We start from the raw sequence: 15,273 nt of genomic DNA, 5'->3' as shown, positions 1-15,273 counted from the left end.
AATTCACTAGGACCCAATATGCTAGGAGCCACAAGGGGCCTCGTGTGTCAGCAATGCCATTTGCAGATAGTAAATTGATAGTCTGTATTCACAGAAATGTTGGTTTAGCCCACAAAATGGCTGCGTCCACATTAGTTAGGTGACAGATACAATTTAAAGGTTAGCTTTTGCTTATAGATTTTAGAATTTCAGTAAAATATATGAAAAATTGATCTACTAATGGATTTGAACAGGACCCCACAAAGCTAACAATATTTACGCTCATCTGTTATCTCTTAAAATCTTGCTGTGATATCCTGCATCTTACAGTGGACAGCAAGTCTAATTACATCTTCCTATGACCCTCACACATCAGAAGGTCTAATTAGCATGAGTCCTGTCTTCCATCAGTTGCAGAGTCAACAAATCAGATGTTTGCTTTGATTGGTGATGTGTAAATCAGAACAATCAAAATAAGAAAGATCAATCTAATTGGCTGAGATAGATACATAAATAGTTAGGAGGTAGATAGACAAAACAGAAATAAGAGATAGATAGATAGATAGATAGATAGATAGATAGATAGATATGAATGAGTAAGATAGAAAGATATGAGTGAGATAGATATAAGATAGAAATATAAGAGTGAGATAGATATGAGATAGATGAGAAGTGCAGGCAGAGAGAGGACCACAAATGTCTCATGATTGTACAAGATTGGGGCAGCTGTGAGAAAGGTGCAATGATAGATGGACCGTTTTGGAATAATTGGACCTCGCACTATGAATTAAAATTACTGATCCAATAACGGTCCATTTATACACACACACACACACACACACACACACACACTAGCGAATATTAGGGGACATCCTTTAAAAAAATAACTCTAATTGACAATAAGAGGATATTTAATGAATATTTCGTATAACTTTCTTGGCCGCACAGACTAAGGGATAAATACTTTGAGCTCATGAGTGGTAAATAGGAATATAATTCAATCGGAAACAGGCAGGATGATGTCATGACCATGGACAGATTTCTATGTGTGATAATGACGATGAGCAAAAAATAAGATTACTTATCAAAATGCAACTAAAAAACATGCTGCTGGCTTTGGTTGACAGGGAACATCCATTACATAACAAACTATCATAATGGAAATACTTAATCATTATGCAAGTACAGACATAATGTAACCCACATTATTCAACTGTAACCGTTAAAAAGTGCAATAGTTTTCATCACTAAGGTTAAACATTCATGTCATTTTTCCCACTAATAGTGCACATATTTTAGGCAGACAAATAAATATAACATAAAATAAGATAAAAAAATAAGGTATGGCAATGGGGGCAACATCTGTCCAAGATACACTAACATGATTACAAGGAAATACTTCAAACTCCAAACAATGAATAAGTTGTCCTCTGAGTTACAAAAATTCATATTTAAGTAGGACCATTTGATTTCTACTAAATCTAAGGCTATAAACACTAAATATATATATTTATATATGTATATATAAGCTGAACAGGTACTGTAACATTCCTTTTATTAAAAATAAGAAAACCCTGAATAAACAGTATCAAACTAGAGTACTGAATAGTATACCGTGGTGAACAAGAAAAATTAATAAATAAATAAAATCACAATATAAACCACATCAAACAAAAATACTTCTCATACAATATATGGCTTCCAAAGCCAAGTGAAAAGTTACAGAAACTCTATAAATAAAATTTATAGCAGGTATTTGGTTGCAATATCAATACAATATCTGCAAACTTGCATAAATGTTTTGTGTCACAATATATCAAAGTTATTTGCAAATTTTATACAATCTGGAATGCTTTAACATGGGACACAACTGTGTACACGAAACATATACACTAATAAGAAAATGAGAGCAGTCACTTTATAAAACGTATTTTTGGGGGGATGCATTAAGTTAGCAGTGCTATTAGGATTAAATATGATATGATAGGTCCCATCAACTCTCTCTGATGTTGTTATTAGTACTGTAGGTCTACTTTTTCCATGTTTTAAATCATCCTTATTTACCATCACTGTTATCATGATAGTCCCAGGGACAGATATCCACCATATTTGACTTTTGCATTATTTTGTCGTTTTTACTTTCAGATACTTCGGTATCTTGTTCTGATTGTGAAGTAGAAAGACTTTCCCAAGGGCACACTTCTACTAGTTTGCATTTGTCTATGCCATGTTGGTTTGAGGTACTTTTCCCTTTGTTTACTGGTACTGCCAACATATGGTCTCCAACCATGGAGCAAACCTCTGCATTTTTTGACTTATCCATCTTAACATTTAAACTTTTTGGATCCAATTCTTTTTCATGACCTTTGTTTCGACCTTTGTCCTTGTCGGTATCTTCATCTTTTTTTGCAGATGCTGCAATACTACTTTTTACTGGCATTCCTGATGCTCTCTTTTTAGAGGGAGATTTTGGCATGTCTTTAGAAGGAGATAAGGGGCTTAAAGCAGAGCTGGTAGGTGAAACTTTACTTCTGTTTACACTTACAACATCCTGTGTTTCAAAATCCCATGGACATATTTCAGCCTGAAGAGCTAAAGTGTGTGGCACATTGTTATTAGAATTATGGTGGCCATCTGGTGGTGGCAATATTCCTTCAATAATAGGGGGATTTATTTTGTGTTCTTTTTCTTGTGAATTATAAGCAGTTTGTTTTGTAATTACTCCTTTATCTGCTGTTCCGGGATCAACAGGTTGAGGTTTTTTTGCATTGTCATCTTTCACGGTATATTCCTGGTTCTCCTTTTCATTAAGGTCAGATTTACCTGGGCTCTTCTGCTTTGATTGATGATGTCCCTGTTCAGTTGTCTTTGATCGATTGTGGGATTTGCTCTTAGAACGTGATGTATTAATCTTTTCAGAGTCCAAAGGAGCAATGGAAACATGTTTCTGGACTTTGCTCTCAGAAGGCACAGCAGTGGGTGTAAGATCGTACATTTCCCAAGGACATACTTCTTCTATATCAAATTTGTCCTTAAACCCATGGACACCTATGGTTTTTTCAGTGTCCCCCAATGGCAGGTTGATCGGCTGTTGCTTCATTATTCCGATTTTCTGAACTTTTGGAGTGTCCTCAATTGGGCTTGATGTTCTATGCTGTTGTTCTAGATTTTCCTCTTTGTCTGAAGAAGGCATGAATTTCTGACCGCCCTTGTCATTAGAGTCTACTCGTTGATATTTATCAGAATCTTCTAAACTTTTAGTTTTTTCACTTAGCCCCAGGCTTTTATCTTTAGAGTTAGCAATAGCACTAAGCGACTTTTGTAAAACAGACAAACTAGGATGCAAAGGTTTCTTATCCAGGCAGAGATTATGAGCACTGGCAGACTTGCAAACCAAGGGGACTGATTCAGCAGATACAGCTTCCAGGTCTTCAGCCTCTTGGTGACCAGGCTTTTTCCCGTTCGAGTTTCCTATGGAATTTTCACACATATCCATCTTTTCTGTAGAGATGCCATTAGGTTTCTCATTCTGTCCTCTTAAATGATCAAATGTGCTATGGGACTTTTTCAATGAAAATGGTCTGTGTTTTGATGAGTCTTCTTTTGATTTTGTATTATGTGCATTCGAATCCTGGTGATTTTTTTTGGTATTACTAGAGTTATTTTTCGAATGACTATGATCCGAACAATCTTTGTCTTCTCGGGAGCACTGCCTGCTGACTGACTCCGGTATTTCAGTTATCCGTCTCATAATTGAGCGTCCAAGTCCTTTTTTCGAACACCTCTTTTTCTGAAGGTGTGGATTATTTGCAATCATCTTTTTCCGCTTGTAGATTTCCAACTGCGTATACAGTTTCTTCAACTCATCCTACAAATTGACACCGAAAAAAAATATTTTAAAGTCATGTCATACATTATAAGTGTCATTTTTACTTCATAAATATAGATTTTCATATGACCTAAATTTGAAATAATATTCCAAACTCTCTGAAAAAAGTATACTGATAAATTCATGATGATGATGATGCCTAGTGTCTGCAGCAAGAATGCCAGTATTTAAATCATTTTTGTATATAGTCTGCTTATATTGAGTTTGGGATCAGCAGAGTTTTTTGTTTTTGCATAACAGGTATAGATGACATTGTACAATGATGCGGTGGAATGCAGGGAGGATTGTGACTTAGTACACTCATTAAAACCATAAAGAGTGAATTAATGAAAACTTATTTTATATAATAAAAAATGAACAAAAACATTAGGTACAATCAAAACTGGATAAAATAAATTGGCTCTAACCACTAACAAAATATGCAGATTTACCGGTTGAATCAAATTTTCGGAACAATTCAGATCACAATTTGGATGGTGACCGGTTAACTCATGTCTAGATGAGCAGAGGGTGGGGATTGAAATTGTATTTTTAAAGACTTAAAGGTATTTGCTGTTCCTAAAAGATTGCAGAGAAAAGAAGTAGCATAGTGCAAAGATAGAGGCTCACATATGGAATAAATAGTGGAACAGAGGTGGAAGCCTAATATTGGACAGAAAATCGTGTGATAGAGGGAGAGAATTGTAGGCACACTGTAACAAGTACTGGTGAGGAATATTAGGCATTGTGTAACTTATTAAAACTGATTAAGGCTTTTATGCTGGCCACTCACTGGAATGACGACTAGCTAGAGAGGACAGCACTGTTCAAGGGGCAACAGAGAAATTGTTTTATGTGATTTAATTTCTTTTTTTATTTTGTTCAGACTAGATGGTCTCTACAGGTCAGCCATTTATCCATTCAAGATTTTGAGATAGATGGTGTTAAATAGGGAAGTATGTGTGCAGAGAATGCATTTATTCATTAATAAAAATTAAGCGAGTGACAACATTCTTCACAACTGTCCCAATTTAGGCAGGGCAATTTCAATGTGAAAGGTATTTCCCATTGTCCTGACCATTGGCATATGTGTGCTCACAGTTGTGCAGAGAGACAGGAAACAGGTGCCACGCATAATACTGCATGTTAGATTGAAGGGGTTAGGGAGGGGGGGGGTTGGGGGCAGGTTAGTGCTTCTGAATAGCCAGGGACTGCCTATGCGGCCATACCCCTGTCATGATATGACAATACTTCCATCATGACATGCCTGTGGTCATGGCATGACCACAACCCCTTTTGCAATGCATTCTGATTACAATATTTGCACAATTGGGAGGTATGAGATGTTAGACAGTGTTAGGAAACTGAAGGACAAAACAAGAAGTGAACTTTACAAAAGATCTCAGGAGCTTTATAGTTGTGTCAATGAATGTAACATTGGTAATATCAGTGTGATACTATAACACAGCATTCATTATAAGTTTGCTGTTTATGTAATTATGATTCTGATTATATTCAATCTGCTAAAGGAGGACACTGATATGTTTCAAAATTGTACCCTACAATATTTATAATCTAAATCTGAATTCATATTTAAATTTCCGTATTTTATTATATATGTTATATTTATGTGTATATTAATGCATGCGTTACTGCAGTTTTATGGTTTTTTTATGTACATTGTTGGTATTCTATTACTAGTTTGTGCATTCACATGCATACGAATAGGTTAGTGCAACTAACACTGTCAAACAGCAACTCTATGCTGTCGTTTGCTGTCGGTGTTCACATTTGCACACTTGACATAGAAATGCTGCTGTGTTTTGATTTGGAAGTATCTTGTGTTACGTGTGATTCAACATACACACCATAAGTCCACAATTCTTGCAGCAGAATTTTTATGTGCACGTTTGGAGCGCAAATGTTGTCCAGCTCTAAATGAAGCACTAAGTGCATATCTGACAGTAATTGACTTGCAAAAATATTTCATTGTGTAAAGTGTACAAGTGATACATAGCGCATTCTCTGCTCACTTGAGTATGTCTGCCCCCAACATTGATACCACGACCGATGCTGCTAGATTGGCCCTGGTTAGTTTCATTATGTGTCTGCAATGAAAAACCAAACTGACATGGCTCATCTACCATTGGGAGCATCACACCTATTGGGGTATATCACTATTTATAGAGTGAGGATACGCTGTGTGTTTGTGCTTGTTGTCTCCAACAAACAGAAATTTGTTGGATTAAATAGATGGTAAATTGCAACCTATTACGGTAAGGAATCTCCACTTATTTTTCTGCACACCTCTACGAGGAGCGAGGAAAAATGAGAAGGATTTCTTGCCGGACATCGACTCAATGGGTCTCGGCAGACTGCTCCAGAAACACATTTCGTTGAATTGAATCTCTTCCTTTGCCTACAAGGACACATAGGGCTAGATTTACTAAGCTGCGGGTTTGAAAAAGTGGGGATGTTGCCTATAGCAACCAATCAGATTCTAGCTTTCATTTATTTAGTACCTTCTACAAAATGACAGCTAGAATCTGATTGGTTGCTATAGGCAACTTTCCCACTTTTTCAAACCCGCAGCTTAGTAAATCTAGCCCATAGTCTATTCAGACCTCCAGTAGATTATGACAATTAGGATTTTTTTCTAATAACTGTGAACTGTACAATTTAATTAATTTCAATTGTATTTTCAGTCACCCTCTTTCTTGAGTTTATTTTCTGCAAGCAAACAATTTGGCCTTTGGAGAGAGTTGGTGGAGCATACACACTATGAGAGGTATGCATCCATAAGTCCAATAGTCATATCATGCTGCCTGTTAATATACAGTAAAGACTGATCAAGCCAGAAATATCTAACATGATGATGATGATGATGATGATGATGATGATGATAGTGATGAATGTTTATTTTTAGGCAGGATTTATAAACTTTAGATCATGAGATCTTTTTACAAAGTGGTCCTGTAAAAACAACAGCTCCCGATCAGGTGTAACGTAAGTTTCAAGTACGTAATTTAATAAGTAGTTAAGCATACAAATAGTTAATACATTTTACAGCATATTAAAATCAGGTGATAATAAAGATACTTTGAATTGGGAAAGTTTGGCTTCTTTCCTGATTTCGGGGGGAATGTATGTTTACTGTCTGGACTTCTATGGTCCCATTTGTCAAAGTGCGGCAAATGGGATTGTTCTTATTGCCTCTTATTGCGGCAATAAAAAGCTTCTGTAGATATGAGCATGTGTGTGCCTGCTAGCAGGAACTGAAATCCATGATTTGGGTTTTCATTTCTAATCAAAAAGATAAAAATAGTTTAAAAAGAACACCCATTTTTGCTGCCAATATGGCTTTTCAGAAAACCTCTGTTTTACCTCCCTCCAGTGGTATGGATAACAATTATATGCATACATTACAACTGAAGTGCATCACTCATAACTAATTGATGAGGCTGTATTCTCAGGAAGTTAGTTGGTTGAGGCCCAGGGGCAGGCTAGGCTGGGGGCCATCTGCCCCCTGAGCCAGTCCCATAGTGGGCCACCTTGGTCTGGGTCACTGGGCCACCTACATTTTTTTTGCTTTTAAAATGTTTCTAATAGGCTGCTAAGTCGAGTCTTGCTCCTGGGCCAAAATTACCCTTTTGAGGCTGCCTCCACGGTGTTTAGGTAACAGAGTGCAGGAGACCGGTACAAGTGTCATACCGTAACACAACTAATGACCTGGCTTGTTTTCTGTTAAGTACAAAGCAGTTTTCATTGTAAAAGTGGAAAAAGAATATTACAAAATATTTGTAATTCCTCTGAAGGATGTTTTCAGCTACATTTATCAAACATACATACTGCCCTATTATTATAAAACTAGTGTCCAATGTGATAGTTTCCACAGACAAACCCAGGATTTAAACATCTGTTAGTGGAATGTTTTCCTATTTTCTATTGTTTATCAACTGCTAAGTACGAATCCACTTATTCTGCATTTTGGATACAATTTTCATTTGGCGTCAATAGTTAATAGGATAATCATGTTTACAAATAAATAATGGTGGGGATAGTCCTGCACCCAGACAATACTATGCTTCACACGTTTAAATGTACTTATACGTGGACATAGCTTTAGAATGTTGACAGCTGTGCTTAAGCATGCAGGACACTACAGGTATATTACAGAAGAGAACTATTCTCGTATCTGGCCTCTTCCTGGCCTTTGGGACTTGGCTGTAAGAGATGTGTATAAAGAGATGAGGTGTATCACGCAGGAAATAACGTAGTCTCACCCTTATATCCTCAGGGTCCAAGCTGTGCTCACTCCACGCTGAAGTGATGCTGCTGTTTAGGTAGGATCCAGACCTGCCCATGTCTAGTTCATCTTCGTAGGCCTCAGCAGCTATGTCATCTCTTGGGTTATTATGCGAGTGTGAAAACTAGAACAAATAAAATATAATTCATTATATAAAATTATAATTCCATATTTGCTTTACAGAACTTGTAGAATTTAGAGAAAAACAGCATAAAAATGCAACAAATATACAACTATTTATATATATTAACATAATAACTCATTACATTTGCCCTAAATTATGATTGAAGTCCTTAACAGCTCATGATGCTTGTAGAACTACAAGCACCAGTATGCCCAGGGCTGCCAGAGCTTGTGCAAAAACACAGACACAGATTTAGGGGGTATATTTACTAAACTGCAGGTTTGAAAAAGTCAAGATGTTGCCTGTAGCAACCAATCCGAGTCAAGTTATCATCTGTTTAGTACATGCTACAAAATGATAGCTAGAATCTGATTGGTTGCTGCAGTTTAGTAAATATACCCCTTTGTCTTTTGTTTAAAATAACCCCCGATCCCTCATTTTTGTCTTTATTAGACTCCAACGTCAATGGGGAATCTTCTTTTTAATTTTTCCCAAAGTAGTCCAAATTTATTAAACATATAAATTTGACTTCTTCCTGCCCCGCCCTTCCCCAGTGGGCGTTGTTCTTCCCCTCCCCATGTTCTTTCTTGTTAATTTCTTCAATATTTCTTTCTTGGAATTACAAAACTGATTGACATGAAATGTTTTGTGTCTCTTTGATAACTTTCTTAATAAAAATGTATATATAAAATTTACACATTTTGTTGAAAAACAGATCATTGAGGGTTAAAAGCAGACTACAGGATTATTAACCCTAGGGGAATAGATGTCTATTGCAATATTGTAAAAGCATATAACTAACTATAAAACAAAATATAGAAACATAAATAATCTACTGAATTATATATAAATGATAGTCAACATAAAAGTAGCCAGAGTACTTTTATACTAAAAAACAAAATGCATAGTAAAGGCGCACCTGGACGGGCTAAAACAGATCTACTTGTTTAACGGTGCAAATGTCACTGAATGTAAATGCAATTTGTATTATTTCTTAATCATTAAAAGTTTTTACGTGTTGTATTAGAAGCCTTTTGTCTTCCTTATCCAGTATACTCCATTGTTATCTACCAAACTTCTGCCACCAGTGTGGCAAAGCAGCTCTGGAATCATCACAGTTTCCTACGTTGGCACAGATGAACTCAAATTTACCAACCCCAAAGCTTTCGGTCATTGAGAACTTCCTGCAATAAGTAGGTGAGCTTAACTAATCCCCATGGGAATTCAACAGTTAAGTCATAAGTATTGCTCTAGCACCAACCGTCCAAGGCATGCCAGGAAGGGCCCCAGTGCTATTCAGCACAAGGCTGATTTGCCCTCCATTATTGGGGGGGGGGGGTGCTTGTAATTTTACATCAGTATACCATAGCAACATCTGACAAAAAGGTCTAAAAACACTGAAGCAGCAAACTAGCTCGTGCTACTGATAGTCATCATCACAATGCATATCTGTTACACCTCTAAAAAGGGTATCTGGAGATGTAACTACATTTAGTTGTGTCGCAAATACGTGAGTAGGTCCTTACTGTACTGTTGCAGCATGGTGGCTTAGTGGTTAGTACTTCTGCCTCACAGCAATGGGGGCATGAGTTCAGTTCCCGACCATGGCCTTATCTGTGTGGAGTTTGTATGTTCTCCTCATGTTTGCGTGGGTTTCCTCCAGGTGCTCTGGTTTCCTCCCACACCCCAAAAACATACTAGTGGGTTAATTGGCTATTAAATTGACCTTAGTCTCTCTCAGTCAGTGTGTGTATGTTAGGGAATTTAGACTGTAAGCTCCAATGGGGCAGGGACTGATGTGAGTGAGTTCTCTGTACAGCGCTGTGGAATTAGTGGTGCTATATAAATAGGTGAGGATGATAATGATCTTGCTCCTCTAGTTATAAGGGGTTGCAAGTCAAAGAAAATTTACTTCCATGTTCTGCTTCCTACACTTTTAGAAACAACCACCATTAGCCTTAGATTTATATAGAAAGGGCCCTTTTCAAGGATGCTAAACATCCATTATTTATGAAAATCTTGAACTTAGAAGTTTTTTACATATTTCCCCAAAACTGAATATGCAACAGATGGCAACAAAAATGAATAAAAAAACTGCTGTCAACAAACTTTATTGCTATTAAACAGTGTGAACAGTGTAACAACAGCAGGCAGAGAAGAATGATTCATTATTTGAGTATTATATGTGCCCCATTCTCAGCTTTCTCATATTGAAGTTATAGGTGCAACCACTATAGCAGCAGAAAATATATAATGGAGACAGACCTGTTATGTATAGCTTCCCTGCCCACTTGTGCTTAGTTTATAATTATAATTATAGGTTTTAATTTTTTGGGAATTTTGTGTTTATTGTTATTGTTTTTTTACATGCTAAATATCTGTGTTTTTCAAGGTTAGTAAATACCATAGAAACTGAAATACTAAATATAATTTGGTGTTTGTTTCATTTTTATTTTAAATAGGAGAGAGGATGGTGTCAGGGGACGGGATCCCAGGGGAGGGTGTCAGGAGAGAAAGTCAGGGGAGGGAGAGTCAGGGGAGGGAGAGTCAGAGGAGAGGGCGTCAGGAGAGAGACTGTGAGACAGGATCCCAGGGGAGAGAAAGTCAGGGGAGGGAATGTCAGGGGAGCGAGAGTAAGGGGAGCGAGAGTCAGAGGAGATGGTGTCAGGAGAAAGACTGTGAGACAGGATCCCAGGGGAGAGAAAGTCAGGGGAGGGAATATCAGGGAAGCGAGAGTCAGGGGAGCGAGAGTCAGAGGAGAGGGTAACAGGAGAAAGACTGTGAGACAGGATCCCAGGGGAGAGAAAGTCAGGGGAGGGAATATCAGGGAAGCGAGAGTCAGGGGAGCGAGAGTCAGAGGAGAGGGTAACAGGAGAAAGACTGTGAGACAGGATCCCAGGGGAGAGAAAGTCAGGGGAGGGAATATCAGGGAAGCGAGAGTCAGGGGAGCGAGAGTCAGAGGAGAGGGTGTCGGGAGAAAGACTGTGAGACAGGATCCCAGGGGAGAGAAAGTCAGGGGAGACAGTTTCAGGGGAGGGAGAGTCAGGGGAGGGAGAGTCAGGGAAGGGAGAGTCAGGGGAGGGAGAGTCAGGGGAGGGAGAGTCAGGGGAGGGAGAGTCAGAGGAGAGGGCATCAGGAGAGAGACTGTGAGACAGGATCCCAGGGGAGAGAAAGTCAGGGGAGGGAGTGTCAGGGGAGCGAGAGTCAGAGGAGAGGGTGTCAGGAGAAAGACTGTGAGACAGGATCCCAGGGGAGAGAAAGTCAGGGGAGACAGTTTCAGGGGAGGGAGAGTCAGGGAAGGGAGAGTCAGGGGAGAGATGTTCAGGAGAGAAAGTATAAGGGGAGGGAGAGTCAAGGGAGAAGGCATCAGGGGAGTAGGCATCAGAGGAAAAGGCATCTGGGTAGAGTGTGTCAGGGGAGAGGGTGTCAAGGAGATAGCGTCACAGCACAAGCGCAGTGGAAGCGTATTGGGTTTTTATGTAAGAAGGAGTGTTGGTGGTATTAGGGGGATTTGTTAAACTGCTAGTGAAGAGTATGGAAGGCCCTGGACACTGAAGAGGAGGAGGAGGGTGGACTGAATAATGCGCCATCATATTGTGGACGTTTACAGTATTGATAATAAATGCAACGAAGGCCCTCTGTGGAATTTTATTTCATTAAAAGCAAACATTGGAATCTCTATACTGTAAGCTAGAAAAAAATGACCTGGAGTGAACAGACGGCTTTATAATATATACATGAATTACCTTGGGTATTAGCAATAGCCCCACGGTTACCGTCACAGTCAAATGAGTGTGAACAAAAAATAGCATCAGCATCCAGTCTGGCTGAAGTTTGGCTGCAAGGACAAACCTGTAATAAAAATACACAGAGGAATTAAGATATCATTTTCATACTTCTTATTCTGCAAACATTCACTGCACATAGTGTAACAACCATTGGCTTCTATACCACGGAGAACTGTGTCAGCAATAACAGATACTGCACAGTGCATGGTGAACTTACAGCCTATAGTGGAGTACAATGAGGTGCTTGTCTTGTATTGGCAATTGGTAAAATAGCAACTGTTAACAACATGAATACATCAGGTAATATTGCGACGTTACTACTGTACAAGCATGGCACTACATTGGATACAATGGTCATGGATGTTTATTCAGTCTGTTTCTTAATAAGCCATATTGCATAATTGTATTTAATTTTGTTTATGTGTTTTGTTAACCAGCTAGTAGACATTTTCAACCAGGTGAAATTAAATAGTTTATTTATGAACCTTTGGGACTGGAAATATGTAGTATATGGAAAAGGTGGGAGGTACGTTGCCCCCATCCAGCCTAACCAACTGCATATAATTCGGGATTTCTTCCAAGCTCCAGAACTTATCTAGGGTTTTATTATAAGTGCGCTTCAGCTGCAGCATCTAAGGTGAATGCATTCTGACTGAAACCGTGGAATAAGCCTTTAAAGAACAAGGTATATATAGTAAAGTGGATCAGCGTCTTTTATTTCCCTAGAGAGCAGGCAGCCTGTGCTCTAATAAGGTCTGAGCAAAGTAGAATTAAACGTATTATGATGTCTGCTTTGTATCTGGCGTTATTGATTGATTGCTAGTGCTCAGACAGCAAAGATTTTATTTCATTTATTCTCATTCATGCCACAGTCCCACTGTAAGGACAAACAGTATAAGCTGACAGACAAGAGCCCTAAAATTTTGCATCAGCTTCTATTATCTAGCAAGACTGTCTGATATGTAAATTAAGGACAAAGCAATGTGTATAAAATGTACCTGTCACCTTCCCAGAATGGACACAGTCACTCTGTGGACTGAACCAATATTCATGAGACTTTAGCCAATCAACTCCTGTCATTAGTTCCTAGTACTGATAGGATTAACATTGTTCCAGCCCACAAAATAGTTGGCTCTCCCTGTGGGAGATACCATCACATGACGATTCTAGCAGGCTAACAGCCAATAGAAATTTAAAAATAATCTGACTGAAAACTGTAATGAAAATTCTTTTAAGTTAAACAATAAACAATATTCTGACAACTACACCTAAAACACAAAGGGGTAAATGTATTAATGTCCGGATTCTTCAACTCCGGCGTGTTCAGCGTCTTCGGCGATTAAATTTAAAGCGGCTCCCTTTACAATGCAGCGCCGCTTTAAATTTAATTGTCGAAGACGCTGAACACGCTGGAGTTGAAGAATCCGGACATTAATACATTTACCCCAATATGCCTTACTAAAATATACTTCATTCAATATTCACAGAGATATACAGTATACAAAATGTACCCCTGGATAGAACTTTAGATATTTCATATTATATTTACATTTGCTGTGCAAGTGGGGGAGATTGAATTCAACGCGTTGTGTCTCCGGAACGGTTTGCAGAGACACATGGGGGGGAATTAAATTCCCCCCGCCGCGCTAAAACTATTACCATTATTACAGTCGTTTCCTGAGCTGCGAGCACAAAGCCGGCGTTAGAACTACCGTAATAACAGTAATTACACGCATTATTACCGTAATAATAGTAATAATGCGCAGGCTGCGTTACTTTTAACAGTACTGCGGCCAATTGAATACCCCCCATGGAGGTGATATTCAGGCTGAAATCTCCACTCGTCTTTCCTTGCTCCCTATAAATGTGCGCAGAAATATGAGTGGAGATCCTTTACCGCTATAGACGGCAACTTACACAGCTGGACATCCAGGCAATGTCCGGCCGCACATCGCGTTGAATTAAATCTCCCACCAACATTATCTCATATATCTTCAGACTTTCCATTAGGCGTGGGAATCACACACAATAGTTCATACTCTCTTTGATCTTTGTCTGCATTCTGTTAAGGGTGAACATAGCAGAGTTGAGACACAGCAATAAACAGAGATATTTGTGTCAAAACAGGGACAATATACAGTTTAACCCCAAATGAATAATAATATCCAGAGGAAAAGATATCCAGACAAAATGTAATTTACAGTCACTTGCCTAATAGTGTGGAATATAGCTGAGATAATCAACTCATTGTGAACTGCAACAGCCATATAGCGCGGCTCGTGGAATGCAGAGGGGACTGTCCGTACCGCGTAACAGAGATAAACGCCCCACAGGAGAAATAAAGATTCACCTAAAGAAGATAAATAGAACATATTAGCATTGCAATCAGGAATATACATTATCCATTATAGCTGCTCATCAGTCTAGCAACAAAGCTAAAGCTATTTATATACTTTGAACAAACATACTCTGTCTATCTTGCACAAGCATGTTGTAGTAACACTGTAACAGTTATGTTCACATATATGTATTTAATATATGTACATAATTATGTATGTATATATTCTTCCAATAAAGAATAAGAACCAGTGACCGCTTTTGGTATCAGTAAATTAGAACTGGACACTAATTAATTCCATTTGTAGATCTGACCAAAACATACAAAACGTCCATATTGGGTTGCCTAGTTAACTTGGTTGACATCATTAGGACATCACCACGTCTATTGTAAAGCGATGAACATATTAGTATAGGTTTCTTCAGCACTCCAGAAATAAAATATCACTTGAAATAAAGTTAACTGGCCTGTGAGGTGCATATATATCATCATTACCACTTATTTATACAGCGCTAAAATTTCTGCAGCGCTGTACAGAGAAATTGTCATTCACATCAGTCCCTGCCCCAATGGAGCTTACAATCTAAATTTCCTAACACACACACACACACACAGACATACACACTATGGTTAATTTTGTCAACATCCAATTAACCTACTAGTATATTTTTGAAGTGTGGGAGGAAACCGGAGCACCCTGAGGAAACCCAAACAAACACGGGGAAAATATGCAAACTTCACACAGATAAGGCCCTATTGAGGAATCTAACTTATTACCCCAGCGGTATGAGACGTAAGTGCTAACCACTGAGCCACCATGCTGTCCATATATAAAAGCAACTTGCCCATGTCTATTCTGTGCAATCTCTA

At 38.5% G+C, this 15,273-nt stretch overlaps 1 protein-coding gene across 1 annotated transcript in view; it reads right to left on the bottom strand.

Annotated features, from left to right (window-relative positions):
- Positions 1-553: 553 nt before the first annotated feature.
- Positions 554-15,273, bottom strand: part of GPR158 (G protein-coupled receptor 158) — a 214,279-nt gene continuing 199,559 nt past the window's right edge. Inside the window, exons 8-11 of the mRNA XM_075211974.1 lie at positions 14,277-14,415; positions 12,024-12,129; positions 8,131-8,277; positions 554-3,847 (exon numbers count right to left, since the gene is read on the bottom strand). Of these exons, the coding sequence (XP_075068075.1) occupies positions 2,036-3,847; positions 8,131-8,277; positions 12,024-12,129; positions 14,277-14,415 (2,204 nt within the window). The 3' untranslated portion in view covers positions 554-2,035. The remainder of the gene's footprint in view (positions 3,848-8,130; positions 8,278-12,023; positions 12,130-14,276; positions 14,416-15,273) is intronic.

This window comes from Mixophyes fleayi, chromosome 5 (genome assembly GCF_038048845.1).
Source record: "Mixophyes fleayi isolate aMixFle1 chromosome 5, aMixFle1.hap1, whole genome shotgun sequence".
Lineage (NCBI taxonomy): Eukaryota > Metazoa > Chordata > Amphibia > Anura > Limnodynastidae > Mixophyes > Mixophyes fleayi.
This window is presented reverse-complemented; position numbering and strand designations above follow the sequence as displayed.